General features: G+C 41.2%; 1 protein-coding gene across 1 annotated transcript in view; it reads right to left on the bottom strand.

Moving 5' to 3' along the window:
- Positions 1 to 27,839, bottom strand: part of pcdh11 (protocadherin 11) — a gene marked incomplete at its 3' end in the record, with an annotated part of 149,468 nt that overhangs the window by 76,305 nt on the left and 45,324 nt on the right. Inside the window, exon 4 of the mRNA XM_080415739.1 lies at positions 7,003 to 7,062. Within this exon, the coding sequence (XP_080271865.1) occupies positions 7,003 to 7,062 (60 nt within the window). The remainder of the gene's footprint in view (positions 1 to 7,002; positions 7,063 to 27,839) is intronic.

Below are 27,839 nucleotides of genomic sequence, written 5' to 3'. Positions count from 1 at the left end.
GGCGTTACTAAAAGTTGATGTGAAAACTCTACAGACTACTGATTGGTCAGTCTACTAGTACTATACTGCACGGAAGCTCCCAAATACTGGTGACAAATGTTTAAACTAGCTGTTATAAATGTGAAATGAATCAATATGAGCAACTGCTTGGCCTGTTCCTCACCTAAAATGTTTTTGTTGGACTGTACAGGTGAAATAAAGTTTTTTCCAGACAAGTCGAAATTGTTCTTTACTGCTCTCCTCTCCGCCACAGAACTGGCTGGAACCTGTGTTGTGTTGCTATAACAACTAGTGACATTGAGAAGTAGTGGAAAACGACGTACCTGGTACCAAAAGCTAGTTGAGTTGAGTAGAATTGAGTCAAGCTGGTACCACACATGCTTTTGCCTCTGTAACCGACATTCTAAAAATATTAAGGTATTTGTTGAGAGCTTAATAAACCGTGTCACACTGTATCCACATGCATTTGGTAGACTTCTTTGTAATTAAGCATGCTGTCAAGAGAGAAAATGGATCGGCAGCAGTGACACAAAAACGGTGTTAATGTCTCTCAAGTATGTCTGTCTGTGTGCTCTATTTTCCTCCATGGCTGCAGAGCTGCCGTAAGTCTACTAATGGACAAAAACAATTTCCTTCAGGTGATCACAGATCACAGCCATAAATCATGGTTAAATGTTACGTGATTGAGCTATACAGCGAGCAAAGTGTTTTATTTAGCCTAACTAAGGCTGTTGTGGCTGACATTTACTTTGGTTTGCAAAGCTGTTTCAGCTTTAAAACTTAGATAGATAGATGGATAGATAACTTTATTGATCCCACAGGGGAATATCATTCACCAAGAGGCAGTTACAGATCCAGAGTAAGGAAAGTACTGTTGGATACAGCAATACAAAGGTAAGAAATAACAATGAGAAGCACCATCATCAATAATGAACAACCGTATACAAAAGTATGCTAACTATCCTGCACTACGCAGAAAACAACACAAGAAAGAGTAACTTATCACAGTTCATTGTCATTTAGCTGTCTAGCACAAGTTAGTATTTTGAAACTTTACAACACAGGTAAACACAGGGGCTGCGGTAGCGTACAGGTTAGAAGAGCACGTTTGTGACTGAAATGTTCCTGGTTCGTTCCCCCGGATCGCTGGAAAAATCTGGGTGGGGAAGTGGGCTAACCACTTACCGCTCCCCCAACACTGCTGAAGTGCCCTCGAGCAAGGCACTGAACCCCCAACTGATCAGTGGCCAACAGTAAAAGACTGCGGTTGTACTGGGCAGTTCCCAGGTTTTAATGTGTATGTATCTGTGTGAATTGAAGCAGGGCAACCTCCCCATGGTAAATAGAGGTTAAAGGTTATATGACATTCATTTTTACTTTTTTTTATTTTTCTATGTGTTTTTGGGGGTTTTATGACCTCAATTACACCCCAAAAATCTGAACTTTGAACATTCAGTGGATTTTCTGTGGTCTGGGGTTTTCTGAATAATTAGGCTGAAAAGTAATCTGAACTTGGCCCTTGGGCAGTGAAGTCACAGGCCATTAATCCCGCCCACTCTCCTCCTCGCCCCTCCCCTCCCCTATCCTTTCCTTTGGTGGGGGCGGAGCAGAGGCGATGATTGACAGGCAAAATCCCTCAACAGCGACACCCGCAGGCAAAGATTTCTTTTTTTCATTGCAGTTGAAAAGGCTTTAGAAATGTGAGAGAAAAACACCTGCCATGGATCACTGGAGTGGATTTTTTGTTAAAACTTTTTATACACGTTTGAAGGACCATGACAAAGACTTTTAGTGTGTGGTAAAACTGAATGTCATGAAACCTTTAAACAACAAAAAAAAAACTATAAAAATAAATTAGGCTAATAATTAGTGTACCGGTAACCTATTGTACGTGTTTGATTGCAGGTGCAGGTCGGATCACAGACTTAAACTGGTCGGATCAGTTAAGGAATTGATTTTCAGATATCTGCAGATAACAGGACGGATGTGTTGTGGTATTGAACATTTCGGGTTTGGGGCCAGTGTGGGTTTCTAAAATGGGACCCGTGCAGTACTCTGCAATATGATACTCTGAATAAAAGTTTATTGCTGATAGTGTGAGAAAAAGTTAAACCATCATTACATCTTGACCTTCATATAATATTGTTTTTATTTCTCTATTTTATTCCTTTTATTATCCTTATTTATTATTATTAGAACTTTGAATTGCCTTAGTTTATGAAATGTGCTGTGCAAATAAACTGGTTTGCCTTGAATGACAGCAAACAACTCAAAGTAGCACAGCCACGCCATATTATGGCATGGCTATGACAGACACAAATAATAATAATAAAAAGTACTACTCAATTTCATACTGATAGATTTTACTGAAGTGTGTTACTGTCCACAACCTATAATTAGTAATAATTTTACAAGTATACTAACATACTGTATTTTCTTCCCTATTCGCATATACCCATTTTATTTCAATCCTGTTATGCTATGATGAGGAACTCATGCCAAAGCTTCCAAACAAAACCTCATGAAAAATTGGCACACTTTTGTCCTCCTGGAGCTTACTGTCAGAAATATATCTTAACCTGCCCTTTTACCCTGGCCTCCTCACTGCACCAATGCTCAGGGCCCACTCCTCAATTATGCACAGAATGCAAGAGTTTCTTTCTTTATCTTCTTGCCAGCCAGAGTAAACGGTTTCAGAAAAATAGAGGGGCAAATGGGGAGAAAAGCTAAATAACTGCTTGGTAGATGAATAAGAGAATGACATTCAGTGGTGGGTGGATATAATGCACTCGATGCCCGTTCTAATTGTAGCCTAACAATGTGCAGACCCCTGGGATATTCACAATTCAATGTATGGCCTTTGGACTATAGGATCGCTATGGAAACCAAAGACCCCGAACGACCTGTGGTGCCCACCCACTCGGACAGCCGTTAATCATCTTCGTTCAGATCCTGGCACTGCAGAATTTGGCCAATGTGTCAAGAAGCAATTATGTGTACTTAGTGCTTGGGCAACCCATCTACTCCCTCACTGCTCTCTTTCCTCGCGCTCTCGCTCGCTCACTCACTCTCATTCTCACACTCTTAATATAATCAGGGACCAGTCAGTTTAAAAGCCCTCTGTTCGTTGCCCTATCTATCCCCAGAATGCGTACAATGCAGATGAAGAGAGGCGTGTGTGTGTGTGCGTGCGTAGTGGGGGGGTATCCTATTCTGAGGGCCATTACAATCCGAATATTCTTTTCATGTGAATCATATCCAACCATTTACTCATTTTACCAGCCTCCTGCACTGACTGACATACCAAATTACCCCGGCTGGCCCATTGCATTCTCTGTGCATATTGGGTCGGTGCGGAAAGCGGAGACTAATGTGAGCTGACGAGAGGGAGATTATGTTCTGCTACTAACAGCTAAAACGTGAACAACCACCACCCACAAACCCATGGTGTTCCCCGCTACATCAGCCTGATCAGCTGTTTAAAAAGAGCTACAGAAAGAGAGAGAGAGAGGGAGAGAGGAGATGGGGACAAAATGGCAGGGAGAGCAGAGCCTGATGTGCAGCAGCACCCTAAATTTCAAGGTTATTATCGTACTCGTTTGCTATATGCAAACTTCATTGACGTCCTGTCCTACTCGGCGGAGACAGAAAGCAGACTCTCATTAGAAACGATCCACATATGAGCAGTTCAGGCCCCACGTGAAGGACACGCAGGCAATTACAGTGTCATTTTTGTGTTGACGGCGCGCCGAACAAAAGGCTGATTGCCTCTCTCATTATTTCCCAGCGACAGAACCAGGAGGGAGGTATCGTATTTTCTTATTATTTACCATCGCACCATCGTCTGCAGCTTTCAATGCCACCCAAGTCATTTTCAGAGGGCTAACTGTGCATTTGCAACGTGAGGTGATGCTAGGTGTTGACCGCGTGTTCAGAGAGCTAGCTGTGCATTAGCAACGTGAGGCTAGGTGATGACAGGCCGTCAGACCACTTCTCTCCTCTTTGGTTTCCTTTTACCACACGTCCACTCTTGCATTCTCCACTCTTGGCCGTGCTGACCACTCAACCAGAAAAAGGACGCAAGCCTTTTTTGACACATTTGGGGGCCAATGAACTGAAATTGTGTGAATTTCACTACATAACACTTTGTCACATTTGGAAGTAGCAAGCACTGGGAGGCAGGAGTTGGGGGGGAAGTGTAATTCAATCAGTCTGTGAAGATGACGTGAGACCATCAGAGAGAGTGAAGTGAGGACTTTGACTGCACATAGACAGGACATATTAGCATCGAATAAATCTGCCATTTTCACCTCATGCCAAGCAGATGTCAGTATTAATGGATTGGAGAGGAATTATTTAATTGCCGTGCAATAAGAGTGAACTTTACTGTAGTTTCAGTTATGAAAATATATATATATTTTTTAAATAGAATCAAATAGTCAACTGTTTTAAACTAAATTATCTGACAGATCTCTCACTGTGCACATAGTGAACATGCAGACAAAACCATGAATTACCTTTTATACCCATATATGGAGATCCCCAATGTCATAAATATGACGTCATAATGAGATTACAGGTACAATGGGTACACCAGCTATTGCATAACCGGAGGTGCCAATTGGGCATTGTTCCCAACAGGCATCGGCCTAGTTCCATAACCTCTTGTTATATAATTTAACTAAATGCTATGTGGATTAAGTGTGTTTTGATTGCCATTTGGGACCTCATTGCCTGATAATGGTACTTAAGTGACCATATCGGCTCTGCTCAGTTTCCAAACCTGGCTGCATTTATGAGTGACAACTATCACAAGCCATAATAAAAAAGAAATTACTTTCTAGTCAAGAATTTAAAAGGACTTATGGACTTTAAATGAACAAAAAAACATACTGTACATTTTAGAAGATAATAAGAAAACTTGAAAAAAGCCACTCACATGGCTGGGTCACTCTGTTTACAGTAGAGACTAGTGATAATTGGCAACACTGCTTCGGCATTTACTCTTGTGCCCAGTAATGATGCACGGGTCGACCCCTAACCCACGGGTCCCGTGAGTTCACTCGTCGGTCTGGCGGGTTCGGTTGAACTTTACTAGAACATATCACTGGTTCGGGCTGGCACACACGTACGAATGCAGCACGCACATACGCACACAAACACACACATACACATACACACAGATATACACACAAATGCATTTTAATTAGGGGTGTGCCGATACACTAATTTCACCAAACGATACGATACGATATTTGGCTCACAACTTCGATACGATTTCGATACGATACGATACGCACTTTTTTATTATGAAAATATATGGGGGAGAGAAAATGCAAACAAATTATTCTGTTTTTGCATTATTCAGACGCAAACTTGTAGCTTTTCAGCTACAATAGCCGTTTTGAATCCAAATAGGGCAATAGTGTGACACCTGACCCAAAAAAAAAAAAACATGTTGTCACCCTTTTCACCTCGGGGCTGTTTTCAAGCCTGATTATTATTATTGTAAAAAAAAAAAATAATAATAATAATCTTTTCTTTTTTTTTTCTCGATATTTTTTCCCCCCAAAACGATACATATCGTCACGAAAACGTATCGCGATATATCGCGGGACGATATATCGGCACACCCCTAATTTTAATGTGTTCAGGCTTCACCTACGAGTTCTTCCTCTAAGTGGTATTCGTAGCTTTGTTTACTCCGCCATTGCCGAAACTTTTTTTTTTTTTAGGTCAGGAAGAAGAGGCTACCACTGAGGCTATGGCTGACTTAATCAGAGGAAAGTTAAAAATGGGCGATGCTAAGGTTGCACACAAAGTGGGCCAAAAAAGGAATGTGTGGGAGTGGGAGAGAGAGAGAGAGAGAGAGAGAGAGAGAAAAGGAGAGACAGAGTTCACTTGTTCAAAGACAAAATAGACCTACACTAGTCTACTATTTTGTGCAGCGTTAAGATGTGAAGCTGGGATACAGTGTTTGTTTTCATGGTTTCAAACACCTGAATAGAATAAAAAATCAGGCGACATCAATGATAACTGGACTTGCACAGACACAGAATTGGACATGGTTGTTCACAGCGGGATTGAATCAGACTGCAGGTTACGGTGTCTGCAAGTGCATGGGGCCTGTGCTGCACCAGGAATATGCATTAAAGGCTGATTTGTATGTGTGTGAGGGAGAGAGCGAGACAGAGTTCATGTCTTTAGTAAAGGGTTCAACAATAAAGAACACTGTTTGGAACAATTCATCTGTTTGTTTAGGCTACTGTATATCTTCCTGGCGCTCAGTAAAGCGATCTACTGTATAAATATCTTATGCATTTTGGTTGTTCACCTCAATATTTTGGAGTGTAGACACTCTTGTCAGTCTATAATGGGGTGAAGTGAGGCCATCCATTTAGCGTGGCTTGTGAACATTTTTACTTGACAAATCCATGTTTGGAAACTAGAGAACAGGGCAGATTTGGTCACTTGGAAGTACTGGGCTATGACCTCAGTGATATGGGCACGTAACAGTAACGTGTGGGCGTCAGATTAACAGAGAAAAATGTCCACGACATAGTGCTGGATAACTTTAAGCCCTATTATCAAAATGAGGGCCTGGATAATCAGTTCAGTATTGTGAAAAAAAACAAAAAACAAAAATATATTATATGTATTTTACAACCCTTCCCTGCATTGACAAATTCACAGCTTGTGGGCATGTTGACTAGATGGTGACTGTTGATGGTCTGTCTCATTTGGCCAAATGGAAATAGCGATCTTTATACTTGACCAATAACAACAAAATATGTAAAAATCCCCCGTCAAACAGGGGCAGTTTTAACTTCAGTAGCCTATGCAGGTTTACACAAATGGCTTCTTTTGTGAAAAATACAAGACGACATGCAATCAAAACGGAATAAACACATACAAAAGATAAATCCCAGCATGTTTCAAGGTATCTGTATTTGTCTCAGATAATGATGTTTTCCCCTTGGTTTGTTTTAAGCTGGATCTTACCTTATGAGGACAAATGGGGGGTGATGAGTTGAAAGACTTCTCCGGCGTCTGGTTCGGGTTCTGCAAGGGAAAACATATTATCAGAGACATGCTTTCTGTAGAGGGCATCTCGCAGCAAATCTTTAGTGACAGTAGGTGCAGCTTATTTCCTGGTCCTCTCCATTAGCATTTCTGTGAAACATTTCAGTGGACTTAAGAGACCCTGTATCAAGCAGCAGGTCTTACACTAATCCAAGACCAGATGTGGCAGACTTTGCGCACTGTCCCCCAGGGATTTCACTGATGGTCATGTTTTAAATCTTTATCTTGAAAATATCATCACGAATGGTGGGGGGGGAAACCAACAAACATGTTTTGTTGTGTTCTGTTTTGTATTACACTTAACCCACTTTTTCCTTTTTCTTTTCTTTCCTGCAGCGATTGCAAATCCCTCTTTATCAGAATATTTCACCAAACATATGTCCCACATTTGACATACATGCCTACATGCATATTTTGAGGTGAGATGATTATCACATTGTTAATACACCGATACATCACTCAGTTACAAGGAAACACCATTAAAAAGGCAGACACAAGGTAACAACAGATGGTCCCGCTGTTTGTGATTATGCAAAGATCCAAAGTATTTGCATATTCCCAATACCATTGAATAAGAAGCTAAGCAGGAGCCATTGTGAGCTGACCTTAGTCAGAAATGCGAAAAAGCGTAGGGTGAGACGAACCCAGTGGGGAAGTGGCTGGGCTTTGCAAACTTCCCTGGGAATCATCTAAGGGCCGGCCTCCTGGGAAGACCCTGTTGATTCCAAGCAGGTGCTTTCAGTTACGAATGTCCTCATCCAATTATGTGCCTGTGGTATGTCTGATGCTCCCTGACACTATTAATGGCTTCCCCATGATATCACCAAGAGAGATGAGACACTCAACTGTCCAGACTCTTAACATCTATATTTCATTGCAACTTAAAGGGGGAACACCGCAGAGGCCAAAGCAACCGAGATTGGCCCTCGCTACAGCATAAATACTAAGCTCATGAAATATAAATGGATGAATGGGCCTTGCTGGGATGTCGGAATTAGTAGACACAATTTCTCCCTTACAGACGGAGTAGCACTATAACCATGATATAATAATTGATGTGACAAATAAACATGAGTTATTTTCTGTGGGGAGAGAAGCGGGGAATATAATTTCTCTCTCTCTCTCTCTCTCTCTTGCTCTGTGTGTGTGCGCGCATGCACGTGTTAGAGAGCATATTCATGTACACTATTTGTGTATGCACATTTGTGTCCTTGTGTGAGTATGATTGGTTTATGATGATTCTCATTGGGCAAAAGTTCAAAACCTTTTTTTCCCCCCCTTTTTTGAATGACCTTGATCCATTTCCAAAAATGTAATGCGATCATTGCTGACATGATCACCCCACCATAAAAAGTTTGGGCGTGTATGCTTTCCTGCTTCAAGGACACAATAGATGCCAGTTTATTTTAAGTTTGTAGATGTCAGCAGCAACCTTTGCAATAATTCTGTGGCTCGTTTTGCAAATCAAAGCTTCCATTAATGCACACTGGCGTTATTTCCCTGCACATCCAGATAATTGCAGTTAAGTATTGTATGAATGGAACAGATGAGTAAAAACATTGGAAAACAGCCGGTTGCTGGCTTAGATCCAACAATTCACATCCATGCCAAAGTTAAAAGTTTGTGATCTCTTTATAGTTGCATCAGAAAAGTCTCCTGTGTAATAATGTTACACAGACCCCTGTTATTGAATAAACACTCCATTACTATCTGCTTATAGATGTTTAGCCTTTTCACACAAAAACCCCCCCCAAAAAACTAGACCTGCATGAGGCCGAATCTAAATCAGTAGTTCTCACACTAAATTGTTCAAAAATAACATTTGTGTCGCGCTGCCAGCTTGTATCTGCTATTTTTGAATAGCCAATGCAAAAATCTAAAATGACACATATGCTTTCCCGGTTTGAATGGGTAATAGTCAGTTTGAGATTATAAGTAAGTAAATAATTGATTATGTATGTGCTGCACAGAAAAAACTAAAACGGCATACAGTAATTTCAGGGCATGCAAAGTGAAAGTAAATGAAGTATTGGTTTAATTCTAAAACTAAATTTTGAAATTACTGTTTTAGTTCAAATAAAGATAAATGATTGTTGAAGCTTGATAGGAGCCAATCTAAATCCCATCCCTTCTCATGATTGCGCACGCACGCATGTGTACGTGCGCATGCACTCACGCACACACGTACTTATCTCCTCAGGCTATAATCACTGTGCTATGTTTTTTAACAAGCTTAATGGTATTAAAATTGCATTAATTCTTTTAAGCAGAACAAAACAAAGCTTTTCAATCAGGCCATGTTATGCTCACGTATAAAAGATTAATATTAAGGTTGAATCATTTATCAATAATAATGGTAACACCAGTGTCCCTTTATTACAATGTTATTATAGGCAAACATTTCCAAAAAAATGATATGACACATTTTGAGCTTTAGATCTGCTATTAAACATTTTGAAAAGTTTTGAAAAATCTTGAATATTTTCATTTATTTTAAAGTAGGGCGTTAAAATAAGTGGTTAACACGACATATCTTGATTATTGATTATTATAAAATAGATTATGAGAGAAGAAAAAAACTAAATATAAGGCAAGGTGCTATAGTGACAATACTACGACAATATGCCATATGTTTCAGTCTACCTCTGGTCCGGAACATTTTGTATCTGATAGGGAAACACTATTGACAAGGCTGCCAACAGAGGGCTTTGTATTACACCACATATTGATGTTTTTGTCTTTTCAGAGTGCCTGGATGGTTATTGTAATTTGATATGAGCCAGGGAGCACAACGCTGTGATGTATTACAACGTTGGTTTTCTGAGGAAACGGAAAGATAACTGAAATATGAGTTTCTACTGTATGATTTCTTGGCGACATGCTGACTTAGCCAGGATCATGTCTGTGGTCCCTCCGTGTTGTGTTTCTTACGCATAACCCCAAAACTAACTCTCATCAGCAACTTATCCATGTCTCAACTTCTGCAGTGGTCATTTTACACATGTAGCTAACCAATGCAAAAGCTCTCGTATCAAGTGCAACAAAACCTATTTGTTGCAGATCACAAAATACTCACTTTCTTTTCTTTTTTTTCTCCCCTTTTCTCCCCAATTTAGTCGTTATGCCAATTAATTCCTCCTGCTGTTCTATCCTACTGACTCACCTGCCAGTGAGGAGCCCCCACCGAGAGGACGTAGAGCCTTCGTTCTACTCCTCCCGCCTAACACTCCCCGCTGACAGGTGCCGCCCCAGCCCGTAGGATTACATGCAGTGACATATTCGCACAGACGTCCAACAAAGCCGGATGCACCACGTGGATTCGAACTCACAACCTCCGTGGTACGAGCGCACGTCACAAAATACCCTCTTTCAACTTGGCATCGTTATTTTGGTCATATTAAAAATCTTCAAAAACCTTTATGCTGCTATTTTCGTTTCACGTGAAACTGTTGTATGGCTATATGAAATAGGACATAAGTGGTTAACTAAATGACCATCAAGTAAGCTAATGTGTGGGAAACCCCAGCCAGCTTGCTAATGCTATAGCAACTCACTTAGAAAGGACATTAGGAAACATAATAATACCCTCTATTCCTAGACCAGATCTAGTCATTTTCACAGTCGGGCAGAATCCTTGTCTAAAACTGTTACTTTTCAAGAAATTGAAAAAATAACCTGTGTTCAAATCGATCCAATTGAGTCACTTGTTAAAGTCATGCTGTGTAAAATGTTCAATTAAACAAAAGTATTTTTTTTTTATATAATCGTTAATATATTTTTCACAATAACGGACCACATGACATGGCATTGGAAATGGAACAGAAATGTATTCATTTATGTATTTTAGAGTTAATAAATATAGTTTATTAACTGATGTATTGTTACGTTCCAAAATGTCCTCAGACGCTAGGACCCTGCAGCATTCTGTTTTGAGCAGTACTTCTGTATAGACAAATATTATGTAAATATTCATAAAACACACGGAAGACCACTTTCAACTTGGCATCCCTATTTTGGGCATGTCATTATAGCCGAAGATTTTCGAAATGAGCAAAAACGTTGCGTCGCAAAACGTTGTGAGCTTGTAGATCAGTATTGTCACTATTTTGTGCAGCACTGTCATATGACGAAGTACAAAATAGAATTAAAAAAACCATTAAAAGGATGAAATATAAAGATACAAGGTGTCTGCCCGACAGTGATGCTAAAAGAGTGGTCACATTCAGCAACCCAACTTCCCCAACAAATCCTGGGAAAAAAACTAAGACAGTATAAGTATTCAGTGCTGAGTGGACAGAAGGACTTCTGGCCCATTTGTATTTCACTCTGTATTCTCTGCACACACAGGGGGGGCTTCATGCTGTCAACTTCTCTCGCTCCACTCAAAAGTGCCTCACTACATGTAGCGAGGCACTACCGAAGCTGCTTTTCTATCTCTATTTACCCCCCCCCCCCCCCAACACACACACACACACACACACACACACACACACACACACACACACACACACACACACACACACACACACACACACACACACTGTTTTGCCACTCCCATCCCACCAACAATACATAGTCCCCTCCCTAGGATTAAAGAAATGCTGTGGTTCCAGGATTATCAGATGCCTTTGTTCATATGACTGCCATGTTTTTGATCTGCAGAAAACATATACTCTCTCTCTCTCTCTCTCTCTCTCTCTCTCTCTCTCTCTCTCTCTCTCTCTCTCTCTCTGGATGTTTCTTTTGCTAGTGCGACAAGAGCCTTTGACAGTTTGAGAAAGAACATAACAAGCAGGTAAAAAAATGCTGCTTTGAAATATCATTAGAGGGAATTCATACACACAGTGCATAGTTATTTCATATTACGGCATAGATGTTTTAAAATAAATAAGTCAGCCCTGTTTGTTGTGTATAAGTGCTGGTGTATGTATGGCAGTCTGTTCATGGGGTCTAGGGTATGTTGGCTTGAATTCTTTATTTTTCAGTGCTGAACAGTTTCTATTCCATTCTTATTCCACTCATTTTTTTGGGGGGTACCTGGTCCGCTTATTTTTTCTTCACAAAATATCTTTAAAAAAAATTTGCTAATCAAGCTCACAATGTGTCATAGTACATCGCAATACAAGGCCATTAATTGTGAGCGTGTAGATCTGCTATTTTTACCCAATGCTTGCTTATTATAACATGCCCAGAATAGGTACGCTACGGTTCATGTGGTTAAAGATTACCTTTAGGCACTTTTTGCTTTATTTAGATAGCAGTGTAGAGACAGGAAACTGAGGGTAGAGGAGGTAACACAGGCCTGAGGCTAGATTCAGAGGGACATAGTGATCTTGTGGTCGACGTGCTATCCAGTCATTTACGGCCATGTCCCCTACAGTACCTTCCCTGTTGAATACTTTCACTCTTGTTTTCTGTGCGGTGGTTAGGCATACTAAGCACCATAGATGATTTGCCTTAGATAGCCCCCCTCCCCAACGCACCCTGCTGCTGTTCATTAGCAATTTCGGTGCCTTGGGCTGTAATGTGGGGTTTCAGTCCCTGCGTTGTTATTATTTAGCTTGACTTGGACATGCAATCAGAGGGACACACGGTATGCGCAACACTTGTATCTCAAAGCGGTGCTTTTTCCCCCCATGCTGGTTGGACTAAAATGCCTATAATTGCGAGCCAGAGGAACTGTGGCCCGATACCTCAAACAATGTTCTTCATCCTCATGCGACTATCATCCTGTATTAAAGTCATTGCCAAACCAGAACCGGGGAGATATCAAAACAATTATTTTGATGCAGCTTCAAGCGGGCACAACATTTCAATTTGAATGGTACTCGAACATGCAATCGTTATGAGGCGTGGTTTCGGGCACACAAAAAAAACCATCAAAAAATGATTGAATATCGTTTTAATGGGTAAAAACCTACAAGGCAGTCAAGCCTGTCTACCTGCCATGTTACTAGATAGACCTTGTCAGTCAAGCTGAAGAACACAGAGGCCACACAGACAGGATGACATAGTGTAGGCATATGCATTCTGCTTCCCATCTCCCTCCCAGCTTGGCATGTTTATCTAGCCTTACATGTGAGCTTAGTGCAACACTGTGCATATGCATACGCAATGATGAGGGTTCAAAAACCGACGCCTGAAGGAAGCCGCACATACAGTATGAGCTCTTTGAAATCGTGCCAGGATGGGGCTCATTTGCAAAGCAATTTGACAAGGAAAGTAAACTACCGTACAACTTCAAACCATAATTCCTCGATGCAACAAAAACAGAAAAAAGTATGACTCCGTGGGTTTGCTGAGGAAAGGAGACAAGAGGGTTCACATGCAGTGGCCTGTGTGCATTATTGCCATGGCTTATTTGCAGACCTTGCGTGGAATCGGTGCAATGCCATGATTGCTTTGGCACAGAAAGAGCGCCTAATTTACATGAGAGGGTGTCCTAGAGGCACTCAGGAGCTCGCCTTTGACCAAGGTGCCAACAAGCCTGAGGAAAAAACATTGTAATTACAGCCTACTAAAGCTATTGTTCTGTTTAGAACAATAAACTGCTCAATACAGCAGAACTCATACTAGAAAATTCACCAAATGGGCGTACAGAGTAAAAACTGGTAATGCTTATGTGACTATCTAAGAAAAATCACGAGATATTCCTTGTGTTACCGCTTCTAAATAATATAAGTATGTAACATGTTATTCCTTACACTAATATTATGCTCCCAGCATAATATTAAACATTATCAATATCCACTAAATTACAATCCATATCCACCCAGGATTTAGCTTAGTTTTGTTTTCCTTTTCCTGTTGGAAACAATCCCTGATACTGCAGATCAGCCTGATGACTGCTGTGTTGTTGCGGATTACAGTAACATGGCTGTATACTACACAGCTTTAGGATAATCTAAAATATATTGGAGAAAAGTTACCATTGTTTTCATTTTTATACCACTGCTACGATGTTTCATTATCATAAAGCATCACCATTTCAAGATTTATCCTGAAAGAATGGACACAGAATGCCATCAGGGGCCTACTGTTATTAAAATGTAACAAAGATGTAGCTTTGTGGCACAGAGAGAAAGTGTGGCAAATATATTATCATGCAGGTTGGTTTCAACAGATGTTCATACTCGTCGTCTCTACAAAAGCCACAGCTCTTACTGAATACCAGTCGAAAACCACATTACTTTGACATTATCTCCTCTCCATCATAATACTGTAGCTCAACTGGCAAAACGGTTTCCATCAAACTGTAAATAGATTACATTCCTTGTTTGCTGTAATCATCAACAGTGAGGGGGGAAGAATTAGAAAATGACTTGCCTGTTGGAATTATAAACAAAGTAATACATTCTGAATCAAGTGATCAGTCAGAATCACATTAAAGAGCTTTAAAAGAAAACATGAATTGTTTTGCTCATAATCTGAAATTGTTTATGTAAATGTACAGTTTTCAAGAGAGACAGAGTTCTGTTTGGTTCCAACTTGATGTAATAAACATGAGTGACTGTTCCATATTGCTTCACTTCCAGAATCAGAAACACAACTTTTCATGACATCGCTGTAGCTGAAAGCTTGGTTCAATTCAAATTGAGGCCATGAGACGAGAGACTGTTAGCCGAAAAGCTCTCTAATCCGGTAATATTTTGGGTGACTTTCTAAGATAAACTCTTTGGCATTGTCTTGACGAGAGAGCCTCGCCTCGTTTGAGTGTCTTTGGGCGCCGGATGAATCCACATGGCGAGCGTCGGACGTGTGCACTTGACCATATAATGTGGCATGCTTGTCGCAACCCGGAATGCGTTTCTCTCTTCAAAGTATATTTCTTGGCCTGCTCTCATCACTCCCTCTAACCAATTTGTCATTCTAAGCCCAGCGTTGTTGTTGCCAGCGCCTGGATGATGTCGCTGGGATGCTATGATCCAACAGTGGCTAGGGAGCAGGCCAAGTGTTACGCATGCTACCCTGGGACATTGAGCAGGCGCTTCTGCCTGCTGATGCACGCCTCCAAGGCCGAGAGGAACCGGCTTTGCAGACTCTTTCAATTCGACATGGAGCGGGGCTCATCTACTTTGTGAGGACTTTACTATGCGTGCGTTGTGTGTGTGTGTGTGTGTGTGTGTGTGTGTGTGTGTGTGTGTGTGTGTGTGTGTGTGTGTGTGTGTGTGTGTGTGTGTGTGTGTGTGTGTGTGTGTGTGTGTGTGTGTGTGTGTGGTGGACTGAGTAGTGTGTTTATATACTTTAGTGTGTAACTTCTAGTGTTGGATACAATTATCAGGAAATAAGACTGAGCTACTTTGTTTGCAATTATAGTGTTCACCCAGTTCTAATGGCTTGCTACTTCTTAGCGGTTGATGGCCTTTAGAGGTCAATATATTCACTGTTTTCTCTAGCACATTTGCCTCCTAGGAGCAATGCAATCCAAAATGGTCTTGGTCACTTCATTATTTGTACTGCAAGAAAGCACTAATGTCCTCATTCAAAGGCTTGGATGCTGCTTTGTTGTCAAGTTTTATCAGAAACCGTTTTACTGAGGCAGGTTGTGCCTCTAGTCGGGTAAGCGTATTCAAAATTACATTAGCTGCAGATTGTTATTGACTGCTTTTTTGCAGTCAGGCAAAACGTCAATTTAGAAAATGAAAATAAATACCAGACTATTAAGTGAATTACCCAATGTACAGTATGCTCTGTTAGCAAATGCAATCCATGATTACTAATTCTTGTCTTCAAGGACCATATTAATCTGTAAACACTAATTTCACCTACTAAATTAAATTTGAATTTGAATTTAGTTTGTGATTGTGTGGAGGAACCTCATGGGGAAGTGTGGATTGTCCAATGTCTATGCTAATCAGGGTTCTGTTTGCAACAAAAACAGGCGGGGGGGGGGGGTAGTTCTTACCACCTCATGTGCTTTTTCGTATGACAAATAGCTAAAATAGCCAATCTACAAGCTGACAACACCTTGCACCGTGGCATGTTGTAAGCTTGTAGATGTATTTTCAAATGTGTTTTAAACAACAACAAAAATTGCAAATCCTATATTAAAATTGCCTTTAGGGTCAACCTTGGCTTGACCTTGGGTCGACGGTGGACGGCGGATCTTCCAAACATAACATGCCCATATATGGAGACTAACCTTGCTGGTGACATGCTCTAACATTGCTCTGTGATATCACAAGCTCACGGAGGTTACCACAATGGAGAATGTTCTGGCACGTGGAGTGGAAAGTTTATCGGATCAACCGATCTCTAAATATTCTATATATAAAAAATGGCTTAAGGGAGGACCAGCGGGCGGGCGGACTACGTCGTCACACTCATGTCACTGTGACTCAGCCATAAGGAGTTCCCAATGCAGCTACGCCCAAATATGGAGTGTGTTGTCTCAATTTATGGGCATAAAAGGGACACACTCTGAAAATGGGTACAGTGGATATTGCATAACTGGGTGGGGCATGCAATCCCAACTTGCATTGTTATCCACTTGCAACGTTCCTGAAATTTGCCCAAGGGTTATGTGGTTAACATACAATTTTAATTAAATTGTTAAATTGTGATTTTATCAAACATAAATATCAAACATATCAGACAGTCTTCATTTCCCAGAAGGAAATGCATGTATTTAATTCAGTCTAATCAGAAGCAGAGATAAAACCTATCCCCGACAGCAATAGAAAAAAGATAGACCACAGGGGGATATCAAAAGCAGAGGTATGGATTTACCGCCCATCCTCCACCCCCCCAGAAAACGTAACCTTGATGCTAATCATCACCTGCTGGTGAAATTACAGGGCAACTCTATGTTGATGAGTCTCGTCTGGAGGAGCTCAGACGAAAGCCTTTCAGACCTTTCTGTTTTCATGTTACAGCCTTTTGAAAGTTCGTGTCTAGGATTAAACTATGCATGGATAATGCATTTTCAATAGAGTTATTCATCCTTAGAGGCCATCACTCGCTGTCACTGCGCCCAACAATCACCTCCCTCTGAAAATAGACCCCTTCATTTGTCTCAGTGTGGGTCTTTGAAGTAGCCTGTTGAATGCCTAGCCCTTTGTTGTGTTGAGTCTCTACCTATCTCACCAAGCAGTGACATTTTATCCGTCTGAGCGAGATTCAGTATTTGACTGGGAATAAATTTGGAAATCTGCAATCAGTTTCACTTGTATGAGCACAGTTAACATGTGTATGACTGGTCCTTGATCGTTGATGGCAGAGCCATGCGTGACTACGGCCAGAGCCCAATCATACCAGCTGTGTGCCGTTCCCTCAGAGTCACTGGTTGTGCCAACCATGTGTTCCACACTATTAGCGGAGTGGCAGACCTCCACCAGACCCCCCAAATAGAAGAGTTAGGACCACAAATGAACTGGGACATCTAGTGGATTTGTCTCAAAGGGACATTTTGGCCATATTAGGCAATAGGGCAGAGGGGTATATAGCTACCCCTTTTGCCTACGAGGTACAGTAGTGTATTTACAATGTGTTTTCTACACTCAACCAACCTTTTACACAATTTTCCGGCGCTTCTATGGGTGGTAATGTTGGTTGCTTGATCTGTATGCTGCAGTCCTAAACAAGATCTCAAATATTACTGACTGGATTTGCATGGAATTCGTTGTGCACCTTCTTGTGCCCCGTAGGATGACTTTTGTCCCAGGTTTTAGTCCCATTAGCAAGAGCACAGGATTTAATGATGGCAGAGTTGATCGGTCATTGAGTTCAAACCACTTAGCTCAACTGAGGTGCAAGGAGAAGTGTGGCCTGGTATAACTATAAAGATATTGTTTTAAAAATCATTCTAACTCAAGTGGATGGCAGAGTCCACACCACAACTGTAACAAAGACAATGATGAACGATATAGTTATAATTATCGTTGTAGTTACATGTATAATGCTTGGTGTGAACGGCACTTGATTATTATCACTACTGGATGAGCTACAGAACAACCACAAGCATAATGTGATTGCGTTGTAACAATAATCACAATCAAGACATTATAAAGCATTTTATAATGACTTACAAGGTCAAGTATCATAATAGTTCACAATTGCTGGTTTTCTTTTGGCTCATTGTGTACTATGATTCTTACAGTTGTAGTAGATTAAAATCATTTTATAATCCAATATAATCATTGCCATAATGCCTTATAATGTGGTTATAAGCAGTGTTGGGAGTTACACATTACAATGTAACTAAGTAACCCGTTACTGTAACTCCACTATTTTTTTGCAGTAGTAGTAGTGTATTAATAAATGTTTCCATTCAATGACATAGTTACAATAACTGAAATTTAAATGGGCTTGTTACTCATTACTTTGTGTGAATACTTAAAGGGATAGTTCACCCCCAAAATGACTTTTTTTCTATTGATTAGTCACCCCATGGAGACTTGAATGGGGTTTATTATCATTCGACTTGATGGGCGATCAACTCGCACCCTAAGTTTACACACAAACACACACACACACACACACACACACACACACACACACACACACACACACACACACACACACACACACACACACACACACACACACACACACATGAGGTGTTCCACTGCTTCTGCTTAAAAGTCTATAACACATAATACCACTAACAATAAATGTGCATATGTTTATATGCTTATTAGTTTCTGGCAAATGTCTGATTATGTCTAGAGAGAGAGGCTACATGCTCATTGTCGCAGAAGAAATTGTGCTCCCTTGCAAAGGTGCGTGTAATTTATTAAAAGAAAACCTCCCCACGGTATAGAGATGATACTGCATAAATGTCAACATGGGCAAGACTGCTGGTTAACTTGTAGATGTTACTGCTAATTGTCTTGTGGGTGAGTGTCCATGACGCTGAGAGAGAGGAACTTGTTTCTATTATTTTATGGCCAAAATCAAATGTTCCAATCAAAATCTAAATAACGTACTCACAATAGGATATGACAGTCAGAGATCCCCCATTTCGGCACCAGTGACCCAAACCTCAGCACTGCAAGCATTTAGGATGGCGAATTCATGCCCTGCCCTATTCTGCCTCTGATTGGGTTAGGTTTAGGGATGAGGAGTGATGATTGCTCAAGGTAATCAAATATATTCCTGGTCAAATATTAGTGAAAGTTCCTCAATAAAAATGTTACAAGTACTGGAGTACTTGCTTTTGAAAATACTTGTACTATCCAGAAGAACATTTCCTTTTTAATCACTGTATTGCTGTTTGTCGTATCGCTCTGTCTCCGTCTCTCTCTCTCTTGCAAACATAATTACGCAGGTACTGTACCTCCCTGCAACAGGTGACAGAGAAATGGATTCATTATCCCTTTTCTTCCGCCAACGCATGCCACCTACGTACCTACTGTATGCCTGCCAGAGAGCCTCATTGAGATATCCATGAACAGGGCAATGAAAAATGTGTTCAATCAGAAGGAGCTGTCAGATTTCTGGATTGCCTTGGGCGCAGAGCATCCTGAATTGGCAAATCATGCTTTTAAAACTTTGATGCCCTTTGCAACAACATAGCTACTTATGTGAGACTGGGGTTCGATCTTAAAAATGATCTAAGACTTAAACTGTCTCCAATACGACCCTGCATCTTGTTATGTGAGGCTATTCGAGCGGATCTCTCACATGAATCTATGGTTCAAGTTTGTTTTCCCACTGTACAAGCACAACTTGCAGTGAAATTATTTTCTGACAATGCAATGTGTGTGTATACACTAGGTGTATACACACTAGGTAAAGTAATAGTAATGCAGTATGTACAGTAAAGTGTGTCCCCCTGGATATTTAGGATATTTACAGAATTATTATGTTTAATTGCACAGTTTTGTTGTCAATTATAGTCCAGTTAAAATTGGAATCTACAGTTTTTTATTTTATACAGTATGTGTTATGTGTGCATCAGTGTAGGTGCGGATCACAAGTTATTGGTTATTCTGTCAGTCTCATATACTTACATGTATATTATGTACTGTTTACTTTTTGTTTTTGCAGCAGAATTGCTAACAAAAAAAAACACAGTGAGCTGTCCATGGTGCTGGGGATAGTCTACTCTGTTGGATGTAATGTCTCAGACAAGCCGTACATAACTGCATACATTAGTAGGATACACCTTAATGAAAATACATTGAATATTGGCAGCCTAAGGAAACATGCCCATAATAAAGGAACTTAACATCTTAACTTAACAACATTAAGCCACTGTACTCGAGCGCTGCCTTTACCCCACTGCAGGTCACATTTCTCCATACGCACACACATACCCCATCATCACACACTACACCACAGCCCTGCACACTGCCATCAGATCAGCTTCTCCGTCTGCAAACCGGGTATCCTAAACTCCTATTACGGCTACCAATGGGAGAGGCAGAGGTTGTGACCATGGACTGGGGAGGATATTTGTGTCTCTCGCTCTACATTAGCGGCGTCTTTGGAGCAAGCTTTATAGATTCGGACAGAGGCACAAGAAGGCTTTATCAGCTGCAACACAGTGGAACACATTAAGGGATCAGAACAGCAAAGGTCAATTGTAGCTGCGGGCAGTGCTTTGTTGTAGCAGCCTGTGTTTATGTGGCTCCAAAGCCAAGTGACATGTCTGAAAATAAGTAACCATGCCAATTGCCCGTGCAAAATTAACCACTTAAACCCTATATATACTTCATTGACCGGAGTCCCCCAGGGGTCTGTCCTCAGCCCACATCTTTTTTTTCACTCAGATCTACATGCTCACAGTGCGTCGCAAAGCAACGTCTTGTGAGCTTGTAGATCTGCTCATTTCTCCAAATGTTTGCCTTTTTTCGTTGAATGTTCACCTATTATGGCATCATCATGCCCAGAATAGGGACGCTGGAGTTCATTTTATATTTTTAGACAGTGGTTGAGCAGTAAGTTACAGCAGTGGTTCTCAAACTTTTTCATGTCAAGGACCCCCAAATTGACACTTATTAGCCCGCGGAACCCCTATTTGAAAAGATAATTATGCCAGGGACTCCCACAAGGGAATATTTTTTATGGCTCTAGCAGTGATTCTCAACCATTTTCATTTCAAGGACCCCCAGTTTGACATGCATTAGAGGCTACGGACCCCCATTTAATGGCATTTCTATCTCTGGGACCCCGATTTGTATTGTAAAATCAATGCTAATGTAACTCTGAGAGTGTACAAATGGAACCAAATGGACCCGTTAGGGTCCATTTGGTTCCATTTGTACACTCTCAGAGTTACAGACCCATAAGGGTCCATTTAGTTCCTAACTATCCATCATTTAGCTGGGGACCCCCTGGAACTCCCTCAAGGACCCCCGGGGGTCCCCGGACCCCACTTTGAGAACCAATGAGTTACAGTACTTTAATTTAAAACCTCTGATGACCTGATTGCTGAACTCAGCAAGCCATTTTACACACATTCAAGAGACAATATTAAATATTATGAAGGCTAAATGAATGTACAGTATGATGCTTACAATTGTACGTTCTTGTAGTAAATTGTTGAATTGTAGTTTAACTCTGCCTCCTAAGGTCATTGTAATACTCACTTTGTAAAATCCAAATCCCCTGACATTCTGTCATTAAAACGGCACGTTCGCCTTGTACAGATGATGCAACCAATTCCTTTCAGACTTTAAGATTGTTTGTGTGTGTGTGTGTGTGTGTGTGTGTGTGTGTGTGTGTGTGTGTGTGTGTGTGTGTGTGTGTGTGTGTGTGTGTGTGTGTGTGTGTGTGTGTGTGTGTGTGTGTGTGAATATGAACAATAGACATTGTGTTGTGATTTACTTGTGTTTTGCAGGGCAGCACTCACTCATTGAGCCAAATCCTTAATCCTTTACAAGATAATAATAATGTAATCCTTATTCCCAGATGGAAACGTTTTCCGAAAAGACAATTTTTGGCCCCTGTCTGCAGAGGTTCCATCCAAGAGAAAGAGCAATAGGAAGTCATTTAAAATACACTGCAATTAAAATAAAATAAGACACTGTCCAAATCTTTCCCCCCATGCTAATACTCTCTGATACAGATGTACTCAATTTAGAAGTTTAATCCCCCCCCCTCCCCTCTGCAAATATGCATTCATTGGAACACTAATGTTGTGCTCTTGCTCTGTCCCCAAGAGGATTAGTTTGGAAAATAGATTTTTCTTTTCTTGTCAGATGTCTGAAATACCATGGAGTGATCTCATAACGTGGTCTTTACAATATGCCTTAGGTAGTTTTACTCTGCTACATTTGACAAAAAGATTCATAAAAGAAAATAATAGAAATGATGTCGTATTACTGTAGGACAGATGCAATATTGATGACAGAATGATTGATATGTCTTTATCCATGGGTTTCGCACATGCATTTGGCATACAAAATTCATCTGTGCAGTAGTACACATATACTGTATGCACTCATATGAGGACAAAATGGACAAAAATGCTTGCTGTTCAAAGTTTTCTCTCCAGTGGGTATAAAACACATGTTTTATACCACAACCGTAATGAACTGCCCTAACAAATGCTTCCCCATGAACACCGCTGTGAGATGCCATATTGCGCTGTTTTTCACCAATGTGGTTCATTATTAAATCAGGTTAAAATGAAGGAGGCATTTATGAAACAGGGCAAGCCTATGGATCTATCTATCTACAGTATCTATCTACAGTATCTATCTATCTATCTATCTATCTATCTATCTATCTATCTATCTATCTATCTATCTATCTATCTATCTATCTATCTATCTATCTATCTATCTATCTATCTATCTATCTATCTATCTATCTATCCCTGTTCTATTTTTCTTCCCCTCCTCTCTCATTGCTTCCATTTGAAAGGCAACCTCTCTCATTCCAATCCAGCTTCTCTCTCAGCATGAGGCAGCTTCAAAGCCGTGCTCCATGGACAGACCCGTCGATCCTCTCACCCACCTCCTGGTTGTTTAAAGGAGAAAAGGCACAGCAGTGCAGTTCCTTAAACACACACATCTACCCCAGAACCAACACAAGGACCGCTGTTTTGCTAAAGAGGCACCCCCCCCCACCTCTTACTCTGACACAGTCTCTCTCCTGCTCTCACAACCCATGCCCTCTATAGACCTCATTATTCACCCCCATATCTCTCTAACTCTAGCTTTCCTGTTCTACTACTTTGCTCGGGCAGGTTCTCACACTATCACTCTGTCCGTCAATTCCCTCACTTTTTCCCCCTACACGCGTCCCCCCGGACCAAATGTCCCAGCCTTCTGTCCACTCGCTTTCCGCTGTCTTTCTTGTGTCACTACTTGACTTCACCTCCGCGTCTCCCTTTTGGTCTGAGTGCAAAAGTGACTCATGCCAATCTAAGGCAGCTGTAAGGCTCTGGGCCATCCCTCTAACCTCCCGTGCAGTACACCTCTTGAACATAGGAAGGGAAAGGGAAGGGAGAATGGGGGATATTCGCCGTGCCCACCCCTGTGCCATTGTCTGGGGGGGAGGCAAGGCTTTGGGGGCCCCTTGGCAGGGAGTGCGGAGTGGTTCACGGGGGTGCTCATTATGGCTCTGTAGGGACTGTCCTCCAGGGCATCCACTGTGTGGCTGTGGAGCTCATTACGCCAGGCAGCCGTGGAGCTTGAAGCGCCCAGAGGCAGCAGGGCTCAGCAGAGAGATAAGAAAGGGGAGGGCTATCCAGATTACCCTTAATCAGAGGCACCTGTAGACACCCAGTGTATCCTTCACTTCCTCCCTACTTCCTTGTTGCCGTTCTCCTAGCCCTCCATTCTTGTTACCCCACCCCCCCCCCCCACCCACCATTCTTACTCACTGGTGTAATTATTGCAATTGCTTGACTTGACGTTCATTCCTGACCACAGACTTGCACAGCTTGACTTCGAATGAGAAGCCATGGTATGATTCACAAGTGTTTTTTTCCCCAACAGAATGTCAATTATTTACATTTGCATGATTTTTGCATAGCAGTGTGTACCATGAGCAGTTGCTTCATATCGCACTTTTAAATGTAATAGATGGACTGGCATAGTTTCCGTGAGATAAACGGAACTAAATCCACTTCTCTGTTTCTTAAGAAAATCGAAATTCTACTATAAATGCACAAAATGTCTGTCCGTGTGGGGTGTGTGTGTGTGACTGTACTTCACGTATCTCGAGAACCGTCCAACCGACCTACTTAAAACTCGGCACACGCATCGCTGCCGTGTCTGGCATCGAGTCGGTCGGATAAGCGGTTGTCCAGAACCGCCGATCTGAACTCTATGCCCATATATGGGACCAACCAACCTCAAACTCGAGGACCTGAGGGAGTCCACTTGGTGTACTGTATGTGTCCCAGAGTGCAATCTGTCTGTCTGCGGATCTGGGGTTTGGGGTGCACTGGCTTCCCTGAATGGCCAACCTGAGCCATTGGCTTCACAGTTGTCTGAACTATTCAGACAATCAAGTTTGTGCCGTTTTGCCAATATAAATGGCAGCGTGTACAATGGAATTCCATTCGTATGTGCCCATGTACATCATCAACACGTCGTCGGCAGTTTCTGACGACATCAGGGATCCCTGTTTCTCCATATTTAGTCTATCGGTCATCTGTTATTGGGTACCGAACTGCGTACACTGAGAAAGAGTGCAACGGGTACTCTTACAACAAGTAAGTGACAACGGGTATTGCAAAAATAGGTGGGGTATGAATTCCCACCTTGCATTGTTCTCGACTTGCCTCAATCCTGAGTAGGCCTCGATGGTTTAAAATCACGACAATGCAAATACTCCCATCTGCCCATTTGTATTAAAAATATATCTAACTGTCACTTGTTTGGATGAGTGTTTGTTTCCAAAGCACGCATACTGTAGTACACAAGTGTCGACTTTGATGAAAGTTAGAGGGTCTGTTTTAAGCGCCACAGTGATGTACTGTAGGGATTAATAAAAAGACAAGTACAATATGCACGACTCGCACGACTGAACCGCTCTGTTATCCTCTCTTCTTCTTTGCACGACTCCCCTCAGGTATTGAGACATTCTTTGAAACCAGCTGTCAGGCTGTTGTCTTTGCAGCCCGGCATGCAAAGAGTTCACCCCAGAACCTGTGCTTTATTTTCTGAAGCATTTGAATTTCCCTTTCACCGTCTGTAAAGTGTGGAAGGAAACTCAACAGCCCATGTCAATGTGCTCTATCTGTGATCAGCCATATTGTTTCTAAACCTTCGCCTAATCTAAGACTTCACAATCTACTGTATCAATAATAATAACCAATTTAAATCATCAACAAATACTGTATGCTCTATAAACATGCCATATGGTGCATAGGGTCCACTTACTCTGATCTTGCACTTTGTAAGTTGCTCTTAATAAGAACATCTGCTAAATGCTTAAATTATATTAAGTAACTCAGTACTTGTGGAGTCTTTTTACTTGTTACTGTTACTCAAGTAAGTATTTGGATGACTACTTTTACTTCGACTTGACTACAACAATTATTAGTACTGTTTTTAGCTACTCTACCCACATCTACTTATCACAAACATGTTTTTCACAACTAAGACGAAGTAGTTCATCCTCTTTTTTTGGCACCAATCATGTAAGATGGCCTCAATATTTCAGCTTGACTGGCTGCCACAGCTGACAGAGGTATGATATGAAATGCTTAACAAAAAGACAAAAGACCCATGTTGAGATGCTGATCAACTTGTTCCCTCGGTGCCCAGCAAATAAAGCACTCTCATCTCTCCTCTCAGGCAACCCACAAGCTGTGCCGTGAGGAAAAACAAAACAAAACATATTCAAAGAGGTTGACATCTCACAAACTGGAATATAGTGGATACATATTTGCAAAACGTTCATGTGCTTGTTTTATCTGGGTGTTTAGTAGATGGAATGGAATGGTTGCCTGCAGTGGAAAGGCAAAAGGTGAAACACAGAAACAAAGAAACTAAAAAAAGTTGAACTTGGCAAGACCATGTATTTTCTCGGGCCACAAATCAAAACACCTCAGGTTTCATAAAGTACACAACATAACCCCTGTGAGCCCTCACTTGTAATTGTCTCTCCTGCTCCCTGTTATCCAGCTCTAAAACCTAAAAGTGAATGGCTTGCGATGGAGCTGCTGATACTAAATTGTCACACATTTTGTTCTGCTTGCAAGATGATGGATTATATTCATCAGTGCGAGGCCTCTAATCAAATATATAGAACTCAAACTCCTCCACAGAGGAGCGGGTTGCTGCTCTAGGATCACCAATCATGTCCTCGTTTCTCTTTCTACTCTCATGATGTAAAGCTCACTGGAGTACTAGTTGGTGTCACACAGCAATATTCTTTAGGGTTCTATAGTAGAATTATATGACAACATGAATGTGTACTAAAATATACATATGTAATCAGAACAAGTTGATTGATTGACTGATATAAAAGGCATATTTTTTAGAAAATGTCTACGGTCTTGGTGCATCTTTACCGCATAGTCTCATTCGGCCAATCATACTTTAGCTTCTCACTGAGCCGTGACGCCTGTGAACTGACTGCAATCTGGGTTTCAATTTCAGCAGAAATCTGCCATTAGGACACCTTTTGGCTCTGTGTCTCACTCCCAACCCACACTTAATGACACACTTGACTTGCTAAGCATGCCGTTCTGCATAAGCCACAGCCACAGTCTTTTACCCAGTGACAGGACTTGAACTATGGCATAGCGTATTTCTTACCCTCACCCTGCGAGCAGTGGTGTAAAGTAACTAAGTACATTTACTCATTTACTGTACTTTTTGGGGGGTATTGTTTTTACTTTACTGGAGTATTTCCAATTTTCAGTACTTTTGCTTCTACTCCACTACATCTCAGAGGAAACTATTGTACTTTTACGCCACTACAATTATTTGAATACTTTAGTTACTAGTTACTTTGTAGATTTGGATTATTATCACAAAACATATACATTAACCACTTCAGCCCTATATACATTTCGGCCATTTGAAAATAGCCGATCTACAAGCTCACAATGTGTTGCGATGCATATAGTACACTCAAATACTCAAGTACATTTTGAATTCCGGACTTTCACTTGTAACAGACTACATATCTACATTGCGGTAGTGATACTTTTACTTAAGTAAAACATTTGAGTACTTCTTCCACCACTGCCTGCCAGTACATTTGTTTTCATTAGAGGGGATTGGTCAGCAGTCTAGTTCCCTTGTGTCCAGTAATGGAGCATGCGCTTGTGAGCCCATTATAGACTCCTGGTGAAATAAATGATGTATTGATCTTAAATATTCCCACATTGTCTCTCTGAACAGTTGTAACTGTATGGTCAGTCACCACACAATAGTCTCGTTACTTATCTTCCTCAGGGTATGTTGGAGGTACTGTACCATATTATGCAACACGCTCAGTGAGCTCTGACAAAACGTAAGGCATAGGTTTGCATGGTATTGTGTTATACTATATAGGTCCTTTACTGGCACACGGAGATATTCAATATTAAAGGATGGCCAAATCTGACCAGATGGCAACAGACTTAGTGAAAACAATCAAGGCTAATGTGAAAGCGAGCAATGATGCATAGAGGTGCAATACTGAGTATTAATGGAATTACACACCCGGAACGCATTAGAATGCTCTCTGTATCACTGAAATGGAACGGAAAAGGAACAAAGAAAAAAAAACATACTGATGCATGTGACTCACAATTACTATTTCATTAAGGGGCCGCTTCCTTTGGCAGGCTTTACTATGGGGGGGTTGGCACGCAGCGGGAGGTGGGAGGGAGTCTGGGAGTGCAGCATTCTTTAATT

The sequence above is a fragment of the Gymnoscopelus braueri genome (assembly GCF_963280865.1).
Source record: "Gymnoscopelus braueri genome assembly, chromosome: 20".
Taxonomy (NCBI): Eukaryota; Metazoa; Chordata; class Actinopteri; order Myctophiformes; family Myctophidae; genus Gymnoscopelus; species Gymnoscopelus braueri.
This window is presented reverse-complemented; position numbering and strand designations above follow the sequence as displayed.